At 41.5% G+C, this 14,464-nt stretch overlaps 3 protein-coding genes across 3 annotated transcripts; 1 reads left to right on the top strand and 2 right to left on the bottom strand.

Annotated features, from left to right (window-relative positions):
* Nucleotides 1-1,740: 1,740 nt before the first annotated feature.
* acbd7 (acyl-CoA binding domain containing 7) lies at nucleotides 1,741-3,649 on the bottom strand. The gene is made up of 4 exons (XM_071529209.1): nucleotides 3,563-3,649; nucleotides 2,494-2,611; nucleotides 2,319-2,381; nucleotides 1,741-2,036 (listed from the first exon to the last, which is right to left on the bottom strand). Exons 1-4 carry the CDS (start codon nucleotides 3,572-3,574, stop codon nucleotides 1,963-1,965), a joined length of 267 nt encoding a protein of 88 aa, XP_071385310.1. The 5' UTR covers nucleotides 3,575-3,649; the 3' UTR covers nucleotides 1,741-1,962.
* Nucleotides 3,650-4,337: 688 nt separating this feature from the next.
* rpp38 (ribonuclease P/MRP 38 subunit) lies at nucleotides 4,338-5,870 on the top strand. The gene is made up of 2 exons (XM_071529247.1): nucleotides 4,338-4,472; nucleotides 5,014-5,870. The coding sequence occupies exon 2, from the start codon at nucleotides 5,041-5,043 to the stop codon at nucleotides 5,860-5,862; it is 822 nt and encodes a 273-aa protein (XP_071385348.1). The 5' UTR covers nucleotides 4,338-4,472; nucleotides 5,014-5,040; the 3' UTR covers nucleotides 5,863-5,870.
* Nucleotides 5,871-9,548: 3,678 nt separating this feature from the next.
* Nucleotides 9,549-14,043, bottom strand: nmt2 (N-myristoyltransferase 2). The gene is made up of 12 exons (XM_071529245.1): nucleotides 13,931-14,043; nucleotides 13,283-13,400; nucleotides 13,012-13,153; nucleotides 12,268-12,386; nucleotides 12,046-12,137; nucleotides 11,780-11,896; nucleotides 11,521-11,691; nucleotides 11,186-11,294; nucleotides 10,912-11,082; nucleotides 10,636-10,803; nucleotides 10,186-10,323; nucleotides 9,549-9,686 (listed from the first exon to the last, which is right to left on the bottom strand). Exons 1-12 carry the CDS (start codon nucleotides 14,041-14,043, stop codon nucleotides 9,666-9,668), a joined length of 1,479 nt encoding a protein of 492 aa, XP_071385346.1. The 3' UTR covers nucleotides 9,549-9,665.
* Nucleotides 14,044-14,464: the final 421 nt, after the last annotated feature.

Raw genomic sequence — 14,464 nt, 5'->3', positions numbered from 1 at the left:
GTTTTTTTTTCTGATGTCGCTACTGAGATGTCACTTTGCACTTGTTTGCAGAAAAGCAATCGTGTACTTACTTTACAGGCGAAAAGTTGCATCTACATACGATGCAGACAATAAATGTAGTTTTACATTGATGGCACTAGAGGGAGCCCTCTACCCAAATCTGCACCATTTATCTGTTCAGTGTCAAAGAGATTTGAAATTCACTTGTGCTTGTGACATTAGGGCAAGAAGTGGCACAGGCATTCAAATAATAACGTGAGGGATGATGGCAAGGAAAAATAAGGCTTTAAAAGACATGAAAGGCAAGGAAATGGTTTCTCAGAAAAAAAACCTCCCAGCTTCAAGGTGTCCACTTCTTGCACAGTTGGATTCACTTCAGTTCTGTTCCTCTCTGCAGGTTATGGTGATGCAGTAGTACAGTATTTGGCATGGAAAATTTGATGCCTGCGAGAGCCTATTCGTTATTTGATGATGTAACTTTTTATTTGACATTGTGCTGTGCACCTGTCAGCATATTACATATATTTCAGTTTAAGATAGGCCTACCTGACATGTTTTCATTTTGGATTGACTGCCCCTACACAAATTGTAAAATAGCACTAAACTCTTTAATTCCACCAACGATCGACTCCCACACCCCATGTTTGGCCCTTGGATACTACATCAAGAAGCTTAAACCCTATTTGAATTGGATTCGTTTTATTGAGGGAGGTCTTATAATTTCATTCTATGTGTAATTTGTAGTCTTTGTACACAGATATTAAAGTAGAGGCTGCTTTTGAGCATGTTCTCATGCACAAGGCTAGTAGGAGGTGGCACCACGTGTGTGTGCCTGTGTGTGTGTGTGTGCATGTTGTTTATTTAAAATACATATTATAGACAACAGAATTTGTGTTCTGCTGTTTGTGAAATCTTTGCAGAGGTGCTGCAGTACAGCTGCACAGCCTCAATGGTAGTACTTCATTTATTTTTGACATGGCTGTTATGATATGATAAATGTATCTACATTTTAATTTGGATATGTTGAGTCCTTCATAGGTGGTGAAGCATTTCACTTATCAAAATAACAGAGTCCATTTAATATGGTGAAACACTTAGAAACATTTAGTCCCTCTGGATATGTGGTCTGTGTACGGAAGTTATATCTTTGTAGGAATGTTGTATCTGATACGCTTTAACAAAAACATTCATGCTTGTTTCAGATTTTCATGTCATCATCATTAATGGCTGCTATTTTCCCTTCTGTTGAATGAAGCTAACTCTAGTAACCAGCCAAGACTTAAAGCAGAATCCTAGTTCTGTTCTTGTTTGGATGGGCGGGGGAACAACGGCAGGTGGGACATAAACATTTAATAAAAATTCAACAAAACATTGTGGATCTTCAAAATGGCAAAGACAAAACTAAGGGTGGCATCACTTTTTATATATATATAATGCACTTGTATTTTGAAGGCAAAGAAAGGTCTGACATAGTTTCTAAGCTACATGCTGTCAAGAGATTAAACAGAAAAAAGAAGTGCTATTTCAAAACATGTGAGAGTGAGTGTGTGTGCATGTGTACATGTTTGACAGCGTTTTAGTTTTTTCCAACATAATTATTTTCAACGTCAGGTAGGAATCAAGTTTATTTAATTTAGCAACTATTGCTGAGTACATTTATTACAAGAATAAACTACATAAATTAGATAAAATAGTAATCAGTAACTTTGATATTTTCAACATCAAAAGGTGCATAGGATTGGTTTAATTACATATTCATGAGGAAAAAACTATTTTTACATAAAAAACAACTAATACACTAAAGAAAAAACATAAAATGTAAATTGTAGTTCATCCAGTGTAGTTATGTCCTCTGAAAGCAGAGGGCTAATCATTATTTCTTGTATGTATTGTTTTAGTAATGTAGTTAGGAGAATGTTGTGACATTTCTATTTATTGTGCCACTTTAGTTCATCATAACTCTCACATCCCATATTTGCTGATGATTTCCTTAGCAAGTGTGATGTAGGCTGACATGGCATCGTCCTTGGACATTCCTGCAACAGTGTATCAACACACATATTTAGAGTAACAAACACAAAGTCTCAGTTCATCGCCATTAAATCTCATCTTCAGTGCTGGCCCTGCTTTTTTTTTTACTGATTTCTAAAGAGTGCTGGTATCTTTGTTTGCTGTAATGAATCCCTGGGATAATCATTAATAAACAAGTATGGCAATAATATGACATATAATATCATAACTGTGCTTCCAATACTGACAAATCAAGAGAAAATCAAGAACCATTCCATTTGAATCAAGCCCTGTTTTCTTTTCTTTACCTTTCCTGGAGTTCCACGCCTCCCACTTGGCTTTTCCTTTCATGTCCATCATTCCAGGTTTATCTGATAAAAAACGTGAAAGCACAAAGAGAGACAAATATTCAGAATTTAGCCAACACTGAATGAAAGTGATTCTGTTCACTGGCTACACCTTCAGAGTTATGTTGAGTCATACCGATGTTAATGTCTCCGACGACGGCCTGCTTATACAGGCCGTACACGTCCAGCAGCTCCTGGTCTGTAGGCCTCGTCTTCACCTTCTTCACATCCTCTGCTATCTTCTCAAACTCTGCCTTCAGAGGGGAGAGCATTGTGGATAAAGGAGAGACACAGTCAAGTCACATGCTATATATATATATATATTTCATTTGCGGTTTACTTTCAATATATTTTTGTATATAATGTCTGTAGTAGTAGAAGTAAAGCTATGTTATATATTTTTTGTTTTCTATCCTTTGCCAAACCTAACAGGCTACATGTGTCAGTCCACAGTATCTGGTGCAGTGGAGGTGCATAACAATAGAATATGATCCTCTGAACATTAATTGGACAACATTGTGAATGAGAAATCTGAGCATAGTAATGTACAGACAGAACCCAGAAAACCTATTATAACACAAATAAGAGGTAAACAATGGGCTTTTATTCAAGACTAGGCTATGTGCCTTTGTGCCTACTTGAATAATCTACTTTACAAAGGAACAGATCTGGGACATTGCAGAACAGATAATTATAGCCTATAGCAGACCCAGGGCAATTAGACCTATCTGAAAACCCTTAAACTCACAGTGTATGAGTTCAGATGTACTTTGAAACCCTATTCAAATAGAAATCAATATCAAACAAAATCATTACATTTGCTCCTGTAATTGTTGCCTTCCACATTACATAGGTTAATCAAATCCTTTTCTTCTTGCCAGTGCAATTCGAGCCAAATTCTGCAGGTTATTGTATTCCTCGTACTCTTATGGACCATGATCATGCACAGCTTTGTTTTGACATTTGCAAGCAATCCGTCAGTTTGGCTACCTGGGCGCCAAAAGGTTAAAAAGCCACTGGGCCAGAGGGTAAACATCTTCAGGCTGGCTATCCTTTAATCTACACACTCACTCCAGAGTAAAAGATGGATGACATCACATAAATGGAGGCGAAGTGGTACGTCCTACCGCTACTTTTTATTCTAACCATCAGCAATATGGCACGTCCGGGGACATAAAATGGCAGCGCCAGTAATAATAAATTACCTGAAGAGACATTTCGCCAGGTCCAAGCCCGTACTGCAGATGAATTTATTTACCAAGTCCCTATCGGCCGGACGGCTTTATGCATGTGTAATTGTGCCGGAGCTTACAGTGCAATATTATGGGCCGAGGCCTGCAGTGGACACAGAGGGGCGGGAGCATCGCTCTGCTAAAGAGCTGATTGGCTGGCTGTCACTGTGCGGGACTCTGCGCGTGCTGTGCAGAGAGAGATTCTGTCCAATGAAGCGTCAGATCAAATGCACTTGACAATCCGTCGGCATTTGTAGTGGATGAGCAAACTAGGCTATCGGCCAAAGAATAAAAAAACAAAGGGGATATGAAAGACTAGTAATTCTATAACAGGCTACATTTTAGAAGGATACAAAAGTATAAAAGAAAACTGTAAGTCTCTAGGACTATTATAGTATTATCATAGGAGATTAAACATAAAGTACGATTAGGTCACTATAAACTCACTAATTAGTGCCACAGACAGACTATATAGTCTAAGTTCCTAGAGGAATATAAAAGGGATTTTTTCACCTGCTGAAAAATTGACTTCAATGTGGATCAAAATAAAACTTTTGCCCCAGCTACAGCCAGGCTACAAACTACCAGCTGGCACTTTGTAGCCTGGCAGGGGAACAATTGGAAAAATTTGTGTGATCCCAACAATTACAACAAAGAAAAGGTGTGAATTTGCATCGCAACCTTATGATGACTAAAGGGGGAACAGAACAGATGAAGTGACTTCACAATTTTCAATAAAGTTGTTTCGATTCAAACAAAATGGCGGCGCCCTTCGAGCTAGTCATGTTGATGGATTGAAGACATAAATGCAACACGAATGCCAAAAAGAAAGACAATTGAGCTAAGAGTGTGTTGCTAAGAGTGCAGAGAAACTTCAGTTCAGGTAAAGTAACGTTGATACCAAATGCCATGTGTTTGCCACCGCGGTGTGTCCATGTTACTCTTGACCAGAGGCTGATGCAGTAACTTGTGTCCCTACAGGCACAGCACGGGTTGTTTGTTTCTTACAGTCTATGGTTATTTCTCTGTATACTTCTATGGGCGTTTCTAAAAGCCTAAAGACGGAGCACAAACTCTTTGCAGTTATTTTTCATGTTTGTGTCCATAACGGGTAACTTGGTGTAGGCTATAGATCATCATAGCACCAAGTGGCCATATGTTGAATCCAAACATGGACGAAGCGCAGTTTATAGCCACCTCCAACTGGAGCAGTCGTCAGCTTTAATGTTTCACCAAGAAGCTTGCTCATTCTTGTCTTTCATTTCCTCCTCAAACTAAATTTCTGACTGCTTTTGAATCCTGTTTCCAGCAGATTGTTTTTACTCTGGGGTACAGCTCAAATAAAGTATGTTGTGGTGTCATTAACATTTGGATCTTACAAAACCCACTTGTACTAATGGAAATGTGGTTCTTGTTTACTACAGGATTTCTTGTCTTAATTCCAGAGAAGCATGGCCACTCCAGGCAAGCTGACAAAGAAGGAACTGAAAAGGCATATTCCAACCAAGACTTCCTTCACCTCGCCCTTCAACCTGCAGTGGAGCCCACTTCCCCAAGGAGACATGCAGTTCATCCTGAAAACCCTGAAGGACAAACTGGTTTCCACTGGGCTGGAGAAGAAAGAGGAGACGGTGTTTCGCCCGTGGAGGAAGAAGAAAGAGAAGAAACCTCCTGCTTCATCGGAGTCCGTTCCTCTGGTGAGCCGGGACGCACAAGTCCAGGATCGACCGAAGAACGGCTGGACAGACATCGCAGCTAGGAGACAGCTGGCCATCGGCATCAACGAGGTCACCAAGGCTCTGGAGAGGAATGAGCTCAGACTGGTGCTTGTGTGCAAGTCTGTCAAACCGCAACACATGACCGCACACCTGATCGGACTGAGCGCCACAAGATGCGTGCCGGCCTGCCAGGTGCCACGGCTGAGCGAGAGTGTGTCCGAGCCACTGGGGCTGAAAAGTGTGCTGGCACTGGGATTCAGGCACTGTGCCTCCAAGGAAGATGGGATTTTTACTGACACAGTTGATGCCATCGTACCCAGAGTGCCTTCGCTGGACGTTGCCTGGCTACAAGGCGCCGAGCCCGGTGTGACAACCAAGGGGCCGGTCGAGACGGAGGAGGAACTTGGTGAGACGAGGGGCCAGAAAAGGAAACTGGAAAGTGAATCTGAGAAGGTCGTCGCTGAATCTGCCTCCTCCACTCTGCAGCCACTCAAAGTGAAAAAAATCATTGCTAACCCTTCAAAGAAAAGAACACAAAAGAAGAAGAAAGCTTAGATCAAAGACAGTCAAATGAAATGGAGACTCAAACCAAATATTTAGTTTAAATTGGAATTTCACTGGCAAAAAACATTCAAATGTGGAGAACTGTAAATAGAATTGGTTTCTAATTGTTTCGTTGTGTAAAGGCTTTTAAGTTTTAGAAGGGGTTTTTTTTACCCACCCCACACACACACACACGCACACAACTATGCAGATTAGATATGGTGGTGCATTATGGGATTTGTAGGAAGGCACTGCTATGACATAAGTTACACCCTAGCCTCTGGAAATATTTTGGACTCAAAACAATAACAGAATTCTTTATTTTTGGGGTGAATTCCCTGAATGGTTCTCATTGTTTAAACTTTTATATGAATCGGTTTGCAGGTGCTGCAGTAAAGGACCAGGCTTAACTTGTAATGCTCATGCCACGTTAAAGAAGTGCAACAGTCACGTTCCTTTTAAAGTGAGTTTATTCAATCAAATATCCATGCTGGTATAACCGACGCGTGTGTTGAAACAGATTCTGTTCATTATTTGCATGGGGTCATGTCTAAATGATGCTGGTACAGGTTCTTCAGCTTTTTCACAGCCTGCAATGGACTTGAATAAAAATATTGTTCTTCAGTTAGAGAAAGCTGCATGTCATTTCAAAAGTACGCCCCCCCCTCCCCTCGCCCCAATATCTTAAAAAAAACATCTTTTAAATAAGGCAGGTACTTCAGGTTGAGTTCTCACTAAAGGGTGTGGCTAGTAATATTCAATTCTGAAATCATCACCGCAGCAAAACTGACACATGCTCAGAATTCATTCAAACATCCGAGAGACAACCCACATCCAGGAGGCACGCGTTGACTCTCATTTTCAGTGTTAAATTTATGCCAGTGGTGTAGCATCCTCCTTTATGAATGTCACTCATTCACCGATCAATGCATTAAAAAAAATCACTGAACCCTGAAGCACTGGCTTTAGTTTAGTCTTTCTACATCTCACTGCACTTGTCCTTTCCTTGCTAATATATATATAAAGGGATGAGAACAGATGACATCACATACAGAAAAAGAGAACTGAACAGATGGCAGCAGCCTTGACCTCTTAGTTTTGCAGAGCCACATTAACAGCAACATCAAACAAAGTAATAAACTCAAGACAGAGCAGTAAGAAAGGGTATGTTAAAACATTGTCTTTTTAAGTGTACCAGCACACTTCAAGCAGCTCCATCATAGAACGAGTGGTCTGACAACAACAGGCAGCATACACAGGACAGTGTTGGCTACTTTGTATTTGATTGTTTTTCACCAAGGATCCTCATGCTGGTGAATGTAACACAAGGAGCTGCCAAGTACTCCGAACCGTTAACCTTTAATTTTGATGTTGCCTATTTAAACTGGAAATGTTAAGGAAATACTGAAAAACAGGACAGGAATCATGTCGTAAAACATTTAACAAAGTACAATTATAAATATCAGAACCGTTCAAAGAATTTCACGCAATTAGCTGCACAACACACTAAAAAAAATGACCTACATTTTTCTGACACGCAAATACAGTACCATTCAAAAACAAATTCAATGAAGTCAATAAAAATGCACCTGGGAGAAAGAGGATAGCTCAAATTTCAATGCACTCATTTCCCTACCTTGATGCAACCACTGAGTGATATAGGCTTGTGTTTATTCAGCCATCGCACCCCGACTAAGTGCTGAACATTACTCCCCAGATCCTTTGAATTTTGTGCTCAATTCTTTACAGTATTTTTTATAACTTATTTAACTAAGCAAGTTGATTAAGAACACATTCAACTTCCTAGGTGAGGGGATGGATGGTTACCTACATGCACACATTCGTACCTGGAAATGCTTAAAACCACAGCCTTCTACTTTTGGCCAATCAGTGGCTGTTCTGGGGATTCAAAATGATCACAAGCTCACTAAACTGCTGCTATCTCCCCACTTCAATATGTCGGAGTAAGTCATAAAATAAATGCCTCCAATTTGCTTGCGGAACACAAGGGATAGTTCTTTCTGGGTGATTTGTAAGTGGCAATGACTAAATTAACAAAAGAAAATTGACCTTGGCTGCTTTGAAGGCAAGTAAACAACTATTTCAAACAAAGTAAGCTCTTACTATGTTATGAACCTGTCTCCAGACAGCACCACTGACTTTTTTTAAAACCTTTTTTTTATACAAAATTAAAATCAAGTCTGCTGTAGCTATAGCACACAGTCAGTGAATGGCCTTCATCCTTTAATTTGGGTTGTCCTGCCCTTCATGCTGCAACACTCGCTGCCCTGCCTGTGCACAGGAAAATCATTCTCACTTTATTCAGCCATCGCTACTTTTTGCATACAATTTGACAACCTTGCTAGGAAGTATCTTCAAATAGTTATTTTGCTTCACTGCTCCTTTGGGACAGCACAAGCCTTCAACACGCAAGGCGAAACCACTCTGGGCTGAAAATGTTGTTATAAAGACGTGCATGAGCAGAATATAACCACACAAGATGTGTGGTTTTAATGTTTTATTAAAAAATGTCCAGTCTAGAGACAGGTTTATAACATTTTAACAACTCACATTCTTTATTTGTAAAACCAGGGTTGTACGTAGCACAACCCAACCGTTTGAAATTTGGGCCAACTACCCCTTTAAGGACCCTTTTGCTTGTTTAAGAACTCAAAAATTGTGCTTCATTGATGCAATACATTCTTCATCAAAAATCCCTAAAACCCACATCGTCTGAACTGTCCATACAAACTCCAAAGTCAATGACATCTACACTACTTTTGAGGAAAATACTTTGGATCAATCCTCCCAAACCCCAAACTCACACTACAGGAATAAATATGATCTGGCTTTAAATGTACATGTAACTATATATTTTTAACAAAAACATGTATATCAATGCACCAGTTGGATGAGTCTTTCCTTGAAGATATCCTTTTTGAGTATGTGTGTAACTTGTTGGTCTGTGTGTTTATGTAAGTGTGTGTACGTTGTGTGTACATGCTTAAAGAGATAGCTTGTCATTTTGAAGTTTAATCTGATATTTTGGGGGGGGGGAAAGTTTCTACCCTTACGTCAGCAACCCTAGAAACAACGTGTTAGCATTCCTCATTCAAACCAATCAATACCACTAGCTGCAAGCTAATAAGGCGTTTTTTGGCAAACCAAATTACCCAGTAGAGGAACTTGTAACCACAATGTTATTGGTAGGGGTGGGAATAGTAATTCATCAATTTATGTACCACCCTCTTATAATTAAAGTATGCAGTTGCTTTTTCAGTAGGGTCACAACAAATATTCATTTGGATGTGATGGAAAAGATTACAACAGTTTGTAATTATACGTGTTTGGGCATGTTTATACTTCTAGATTAGTTCCATATCTGTTGTGGTAACGTCAGTGAAATTAATTGACATACCTGTCCCTTGTAACAAGGGTCTGTTGAAAAAAAAACAGAACAAAATTCTCAATGTCAGGCTATCCTCTTGTATGTCAAGCTGTTATGTTTTGCGTGTGTGTGCGTCTGTCATGTCTGTACTGTACTGTATGAGTATCTCAGGCATAGCATGACTTCACATTCAGGATGTTGATGATTTAAGAGTTTTCAGCTCCGGGTGAACTGAGAGAATGTTCTCGATGACACAAGTGCTGGGAGAACTGCTTCAAGTGAGGCAAGCTTCCCAGTCACCAGGTTGGTTTTATTGTTGTAGTTCTCATTGTCTAGCTTGGGCTACCTGTATGTCCAGGTAAGGAACAGCCAGAGGTCATTGCCAACCTCTTGATCAGTGTGTGTGTAGCAGTCGTGAACAGGCTAGCTACTGGAGTACAAGGCCAACCTGAAACAGAGGTAATCCTGGTATTAGATGCATTTCAACACAATACACAACACAATAATGACATGGGATGAGTGAGGAGAAAAAGATCAATACTGTAGATCTTTCAGTGTATCAAAATACTGAGAGTGATCATTAACAGTGACTTCAAAGCAGAATTCACTAGGGACCTACATTTTCAAATTCGTTTTTTCATTTGACCTTAAAAAGATTCATTCATTGAGCTATTGTGGGCTAATGTGGCAAAATGTACTCTATTTTTAGACTACTATCCTCCTTGCCTACAGCATTTTTTTCCACTTACTTTAAATGTGCAGTAACTTGGGAAGGCTTTGACACAACAAACAGCAGCTTTTAACAAAACAGTCCAAATCAGAGACTTTGAACTCCAGACTCCACCAGCTTAACTAATTTTAGGACCTATTTCAACCGTCTCCTCTTTGGGTCTGAGACTTTGTAAGACACTGACCGACAGACATACCATACATAAAGTGCCACTAACCTTATCGGGGTCCATAGGGGGACATTTCCAATTGTAGAGGTAATACTGCAGATTCCCATCTCCAATGCCAAACTTGAGCTTCTCCAGAAACACCTTATTCTCCATTAGATCCAAGGCATTGAACACATCAAAGCCTTTCTGTTAAACACACAGAACACAGAACATGTTGCAGTCTGAGTCTCATGATGAATTACACAGTAGCATGAAAACCCCTTAAAACGCTTGCTTTGTGTCCAATTCTAAATTTCCCCTATAATTATTTGTTTATTAAGGGTCAATAAAACTGGATTATGCCTTCTAATTTTTTGTTGGCCATGTTTCCTGCAGTAGGGTGCCACTAGTGCAAACTAAATTTAGGGGGAACACTTGCATAGAAGTGCTTCATATCTTGGTGTTGGCATGTGTTTCCCTACAACTTTGCATAAATGAGTCTCTTCAGAGTAACGTTACCAGTTTAGCCAGGATCAGTGCATCATTCATTAAGTCCAGTAGCGGGGTTTGTGTATGAACACTGTAGAAAGAGTAGGCAGCCTTCAGGCTCCTGTGGAGAGGGTGGTGCATCACGGTAGAGGGCAGAGTGTAGAAACTAGTGAAATCTGTCAGCACACCACCAGCACCCTGAGAGAGAGACAGAGAGAGAGGCAGGCACAACAACAACTAGTTAAACAGATAGAAACAACAGACAGGCCTTCATAGAGTTTGAGGCATGAAACGGATTCCAGATACCTCCACTACAAATGTGTCTATGATGTTGTCCTGTGGCAAGAACCAGTGAGCCACCTCCTCCTCTCCCATTGAGGGTGCCAGCTGGAAACGCCTCAGGTGTTTCTGTAGCAGCTCGGTCACCTGACGGACATCGCGCCTCTCCATCGGCCGCAGACCGGGGGTCTTGGTGCTCTACATGGGTGGAGAGAGCGAGAGACGAGTCGATACAAGTTCCTGCAATGACTGCATATCGTAAAGAGAGAAAGATCCTGGACCGATAGTTGTGAGTGTTTACATCTGATAGTCTGTAGAGTTTCATGGTTCTTTGCAGGGTCATGTTCCTGCTCAGGTGGGAGAACTTCACTTCCACAAGCTTTCTGGGGTTCAAAGAGCGATGCCAATACCTGAACAGACACACACACAAAAGAAAAGGAAAAAATGACTTGACTCCTTCCAATACACTTAACAACTTCATCCAGAAGGAGCATTTGCACATGACATTATTTTCAAAGGTTTTTGCTGGTTTTAAATTACTTTCCGATTTCATGTAGTGCTCCTTACATACTGTGACAGGTATATGAGTAGTTATTTTGTCCTGTGTGTTTTATGTAAGAATATTGCATAGTGTACCTGCATGTAGACACAGGTTTGGGCAGAACCACTCCTGCTGTGTAGACAGCTTGGAATATTCCCTCCAAGTTGACCCTCCGTGTGATCTCTCTGATCAGGACCGGAGCAACACGCTTTGAACGCAGCTTTTTATGAACACACAGGAAGTTGATCTCAACCATCCTCTTCAGCCTAGAGAAGCAGAGGGAAAAGAAGACGGTTTGAGCATTGGAGTCAAAAGGTTTATGTTTAGGTTAAGAGTGCACTCTGTGTCTCTCACGTGTCATAGATGTGTATATCTGCAGGGATGGCACTGATGAAGCCAACCAGCTTCTTATTTGAGGACACTCTCACTCCACAATGCCACTGTGGTAACCAGCCAGGAGGACGCAGGGCCCTGAGAGGGGAGGAGAGGGTTAGTGGGAGAGCAGATAGATAAATAAACTACCTGCTGTAAAAAAAAAAAACACAGTTGTTGAGGTGGACAGTTTACTAAACAGCAGCCAGGTGATGGACAGGTACAATGTAACAGAACTGAGATCTTACCATTTGAGAAAGTTGGGTGAATAATCAAATCGGAACATGTTGTCGTCATCCTCCACATAGTTTTCATTTAACAATGTGTACAACTCCTTCAGCTAAGAAAGAGACAGTCAACAATCATTTTATTTTAGTGCTTAATTTCTACAAAATGTATATAATATTTTAGATATTGTCTCAGTATCTGAGTGTGACCTAATCATTAGCACATACAAACATTGCACTCACTACATCTGCGTTGCTGAGATCCAGAGTGTCCCACATAAAGCCTTGAGGTAAGGAATATGGCTCCTGCCTGATGTTCTCTTTGTCGGCTTCAATCGGCCCATGGCTCGTCACCACCTCATCTGCACAAACAGCACAGTGGTTGTCAAGCATTTCAAACTGTTTTCCACTCATTTACTGCTGATTTGCAATGGATCCACAACGTTTCTTTTCTTGCATTCCACTCTGATGACACGGTTCCTGAGCCAAAACAACATTTCAGTTAACAACGCTCTTTTTCAAAATGTTAAAACCAATTTGAAAACTGCTGACAGCCTCAATCTGACACTTATCAAAGCAAATGCCTCAGTGGGTCCTGTATTGACCGGGCAAGCTGATGACACTAGCCCTCCTGCACAGAGAGGTGTCCTCCGCCAATAGTTGTCATGGAAACAGCTCAATCCAATGCCACTAAGCGTGCCCAATCAGTATGCCTGGACCTCCCATTGTACCTCACAGCTGACATGTCTATGGGACATACTGCCTTGGAGCAGCACAGAGCATGAAGACTGTGACAAGATATAACCATTAGATGGCACTGGTGCACATAAACAGTACTAGGTAAAGGAGATAAATAACCTGCTGACAACTGAGATAATACTGGTTCAGTGGTTGTGTTTTTGCTTTCTAAAAGTGAACCAAGCTGTTACTGAGGGAACATCTAACCTGTATGTACTGACTGGCTTTTCCTGCAGAGTAGGTACTCACTTAACTTGGGCACAGGCTGTGTGTCCCAGAACTGGTACTTGTGCTTGGCTGCCTCATCAATGCTCTTGGCTGGACCCTGGCAGGACAGCAGCTCCATGGCTCTTTGGATGTCCTGTAGCTTCTGAATGGGCAAGCCAGGGTTCTACACGCGGAGAAGGGACACATGCACATAAGAAGACTGGGCATATGGTCATACAGTGAGAAGACGACAAGGGGCGCAAATTAACATCTCTCTGGGTGTGTAACGGTACATGATTGCCCCTCGTCACACCTTGATCTCCTGAGAGTCAGAGGCAGAGTCAGACTTGGCTCCTCCCGAGCTTGGCTTCTCTTTCTTTCTCTTCTGCTTCTTCTTCTTCCTCTTGGCCCCCAAATCTCCCCCTGGACTCCTACACATATAAACACACACGCGTACACACGCACAGCACATCAATGAATGGCTGTTTTGCCCGACTAGGCTTCACATTTTTCTTAAACACGTTGACCAAAACAACTGAAGAGCTAGCTACCATAGCAACGAATGACAGCTGAGCTAACGTTAGCTAACGGTGTTTGTTTCAGAGACTCGCTGTCATCCTCATGCCATATAACAGTTAGTCCGGACACCAGCTAGCTAGGAGCATGCTAATCTATTAATTTGTACGTGGCGGCATACAGAATTAAAATAGCGAAAATGGCGATGTGTAATCCTGCCATAAACGTCTCAAATCAGTACTTCTCTCTGTGACTATTTGCTTAAAATGACGGCCTTGTAATAGATGCCTGGCTACGGTGGTGTCAGCTAACGGTAGCTTGCTAGTGCGGGCGACTACGCTAGCCAGCACTGCTCCCATTCCCTATAACACACACATAAACAGGCATCACAAACAGGCTGCCTGAAATACTGCGTTTCCCACTGGGCTGGACGAGCCATCCTCACCCTTGCATGTGCTCATTCTCCTCTTCGTTATCTCCGTCTATCCCGCAGGTATCCTGGTCGTCTAGCTCCAGGCTCTGCTGACTGGCCGCGGATTCGCTGTCCTCCGCCATCATGAAAATGTAAAAAATAGTCAGCCACCGTATGATACAGAACACGGGCAGCGAGCGATGGAAAAACAAAGGAGGCGCCAGTGGAAACAGCGTCATCTAGAGGCCACCACAATGAAAACACAGCCAAACTCCTACCTTTACATGTGGGATTAGGGGACCTGGGAGTCCTTGAAGGGGTTCCAGGGTTTTCCCCCAGCAAAACAAGGAATAATTTGATTTCACTACCATTTCATTTGAAGATAGGATGTTGAGCTAAAGTTAAGGGAATGATCAGATGTCTCACTCTCACCACCAGCAGTATAAACATCTGTCCAGTCATTAACCAAATAATGTACAACAACAAAAATCGTGTAATAAAGGGGGTCTATGTGGCTGAATGCATACATATTGGGGTTGACATGAAAATATATGGAAACTGTGTATC

This window comes from Centroberyx affinis, unplaced genomic scaffold, assembly GCF_046629955.1.
Source record: "Centroberyx affinis isolate AG114_WGS23_722 - 3 ecotype Tasmania unplaced genomic scaffold, CSIRO-AGI_Caff_v1 ptg001775l_1, whole genome shotgun sequence".
Lineage (NCBI taxonomy): Eukaryota > Metazoa > Chordata > Actinopteri > Beryciformes > Berycidae > Centroberyx > Centroberyx affinis.
Note: the sequence above shows the minus strand (reverse complement) of the source record. Positions and strands in the feature narration are given on the sequence as shown.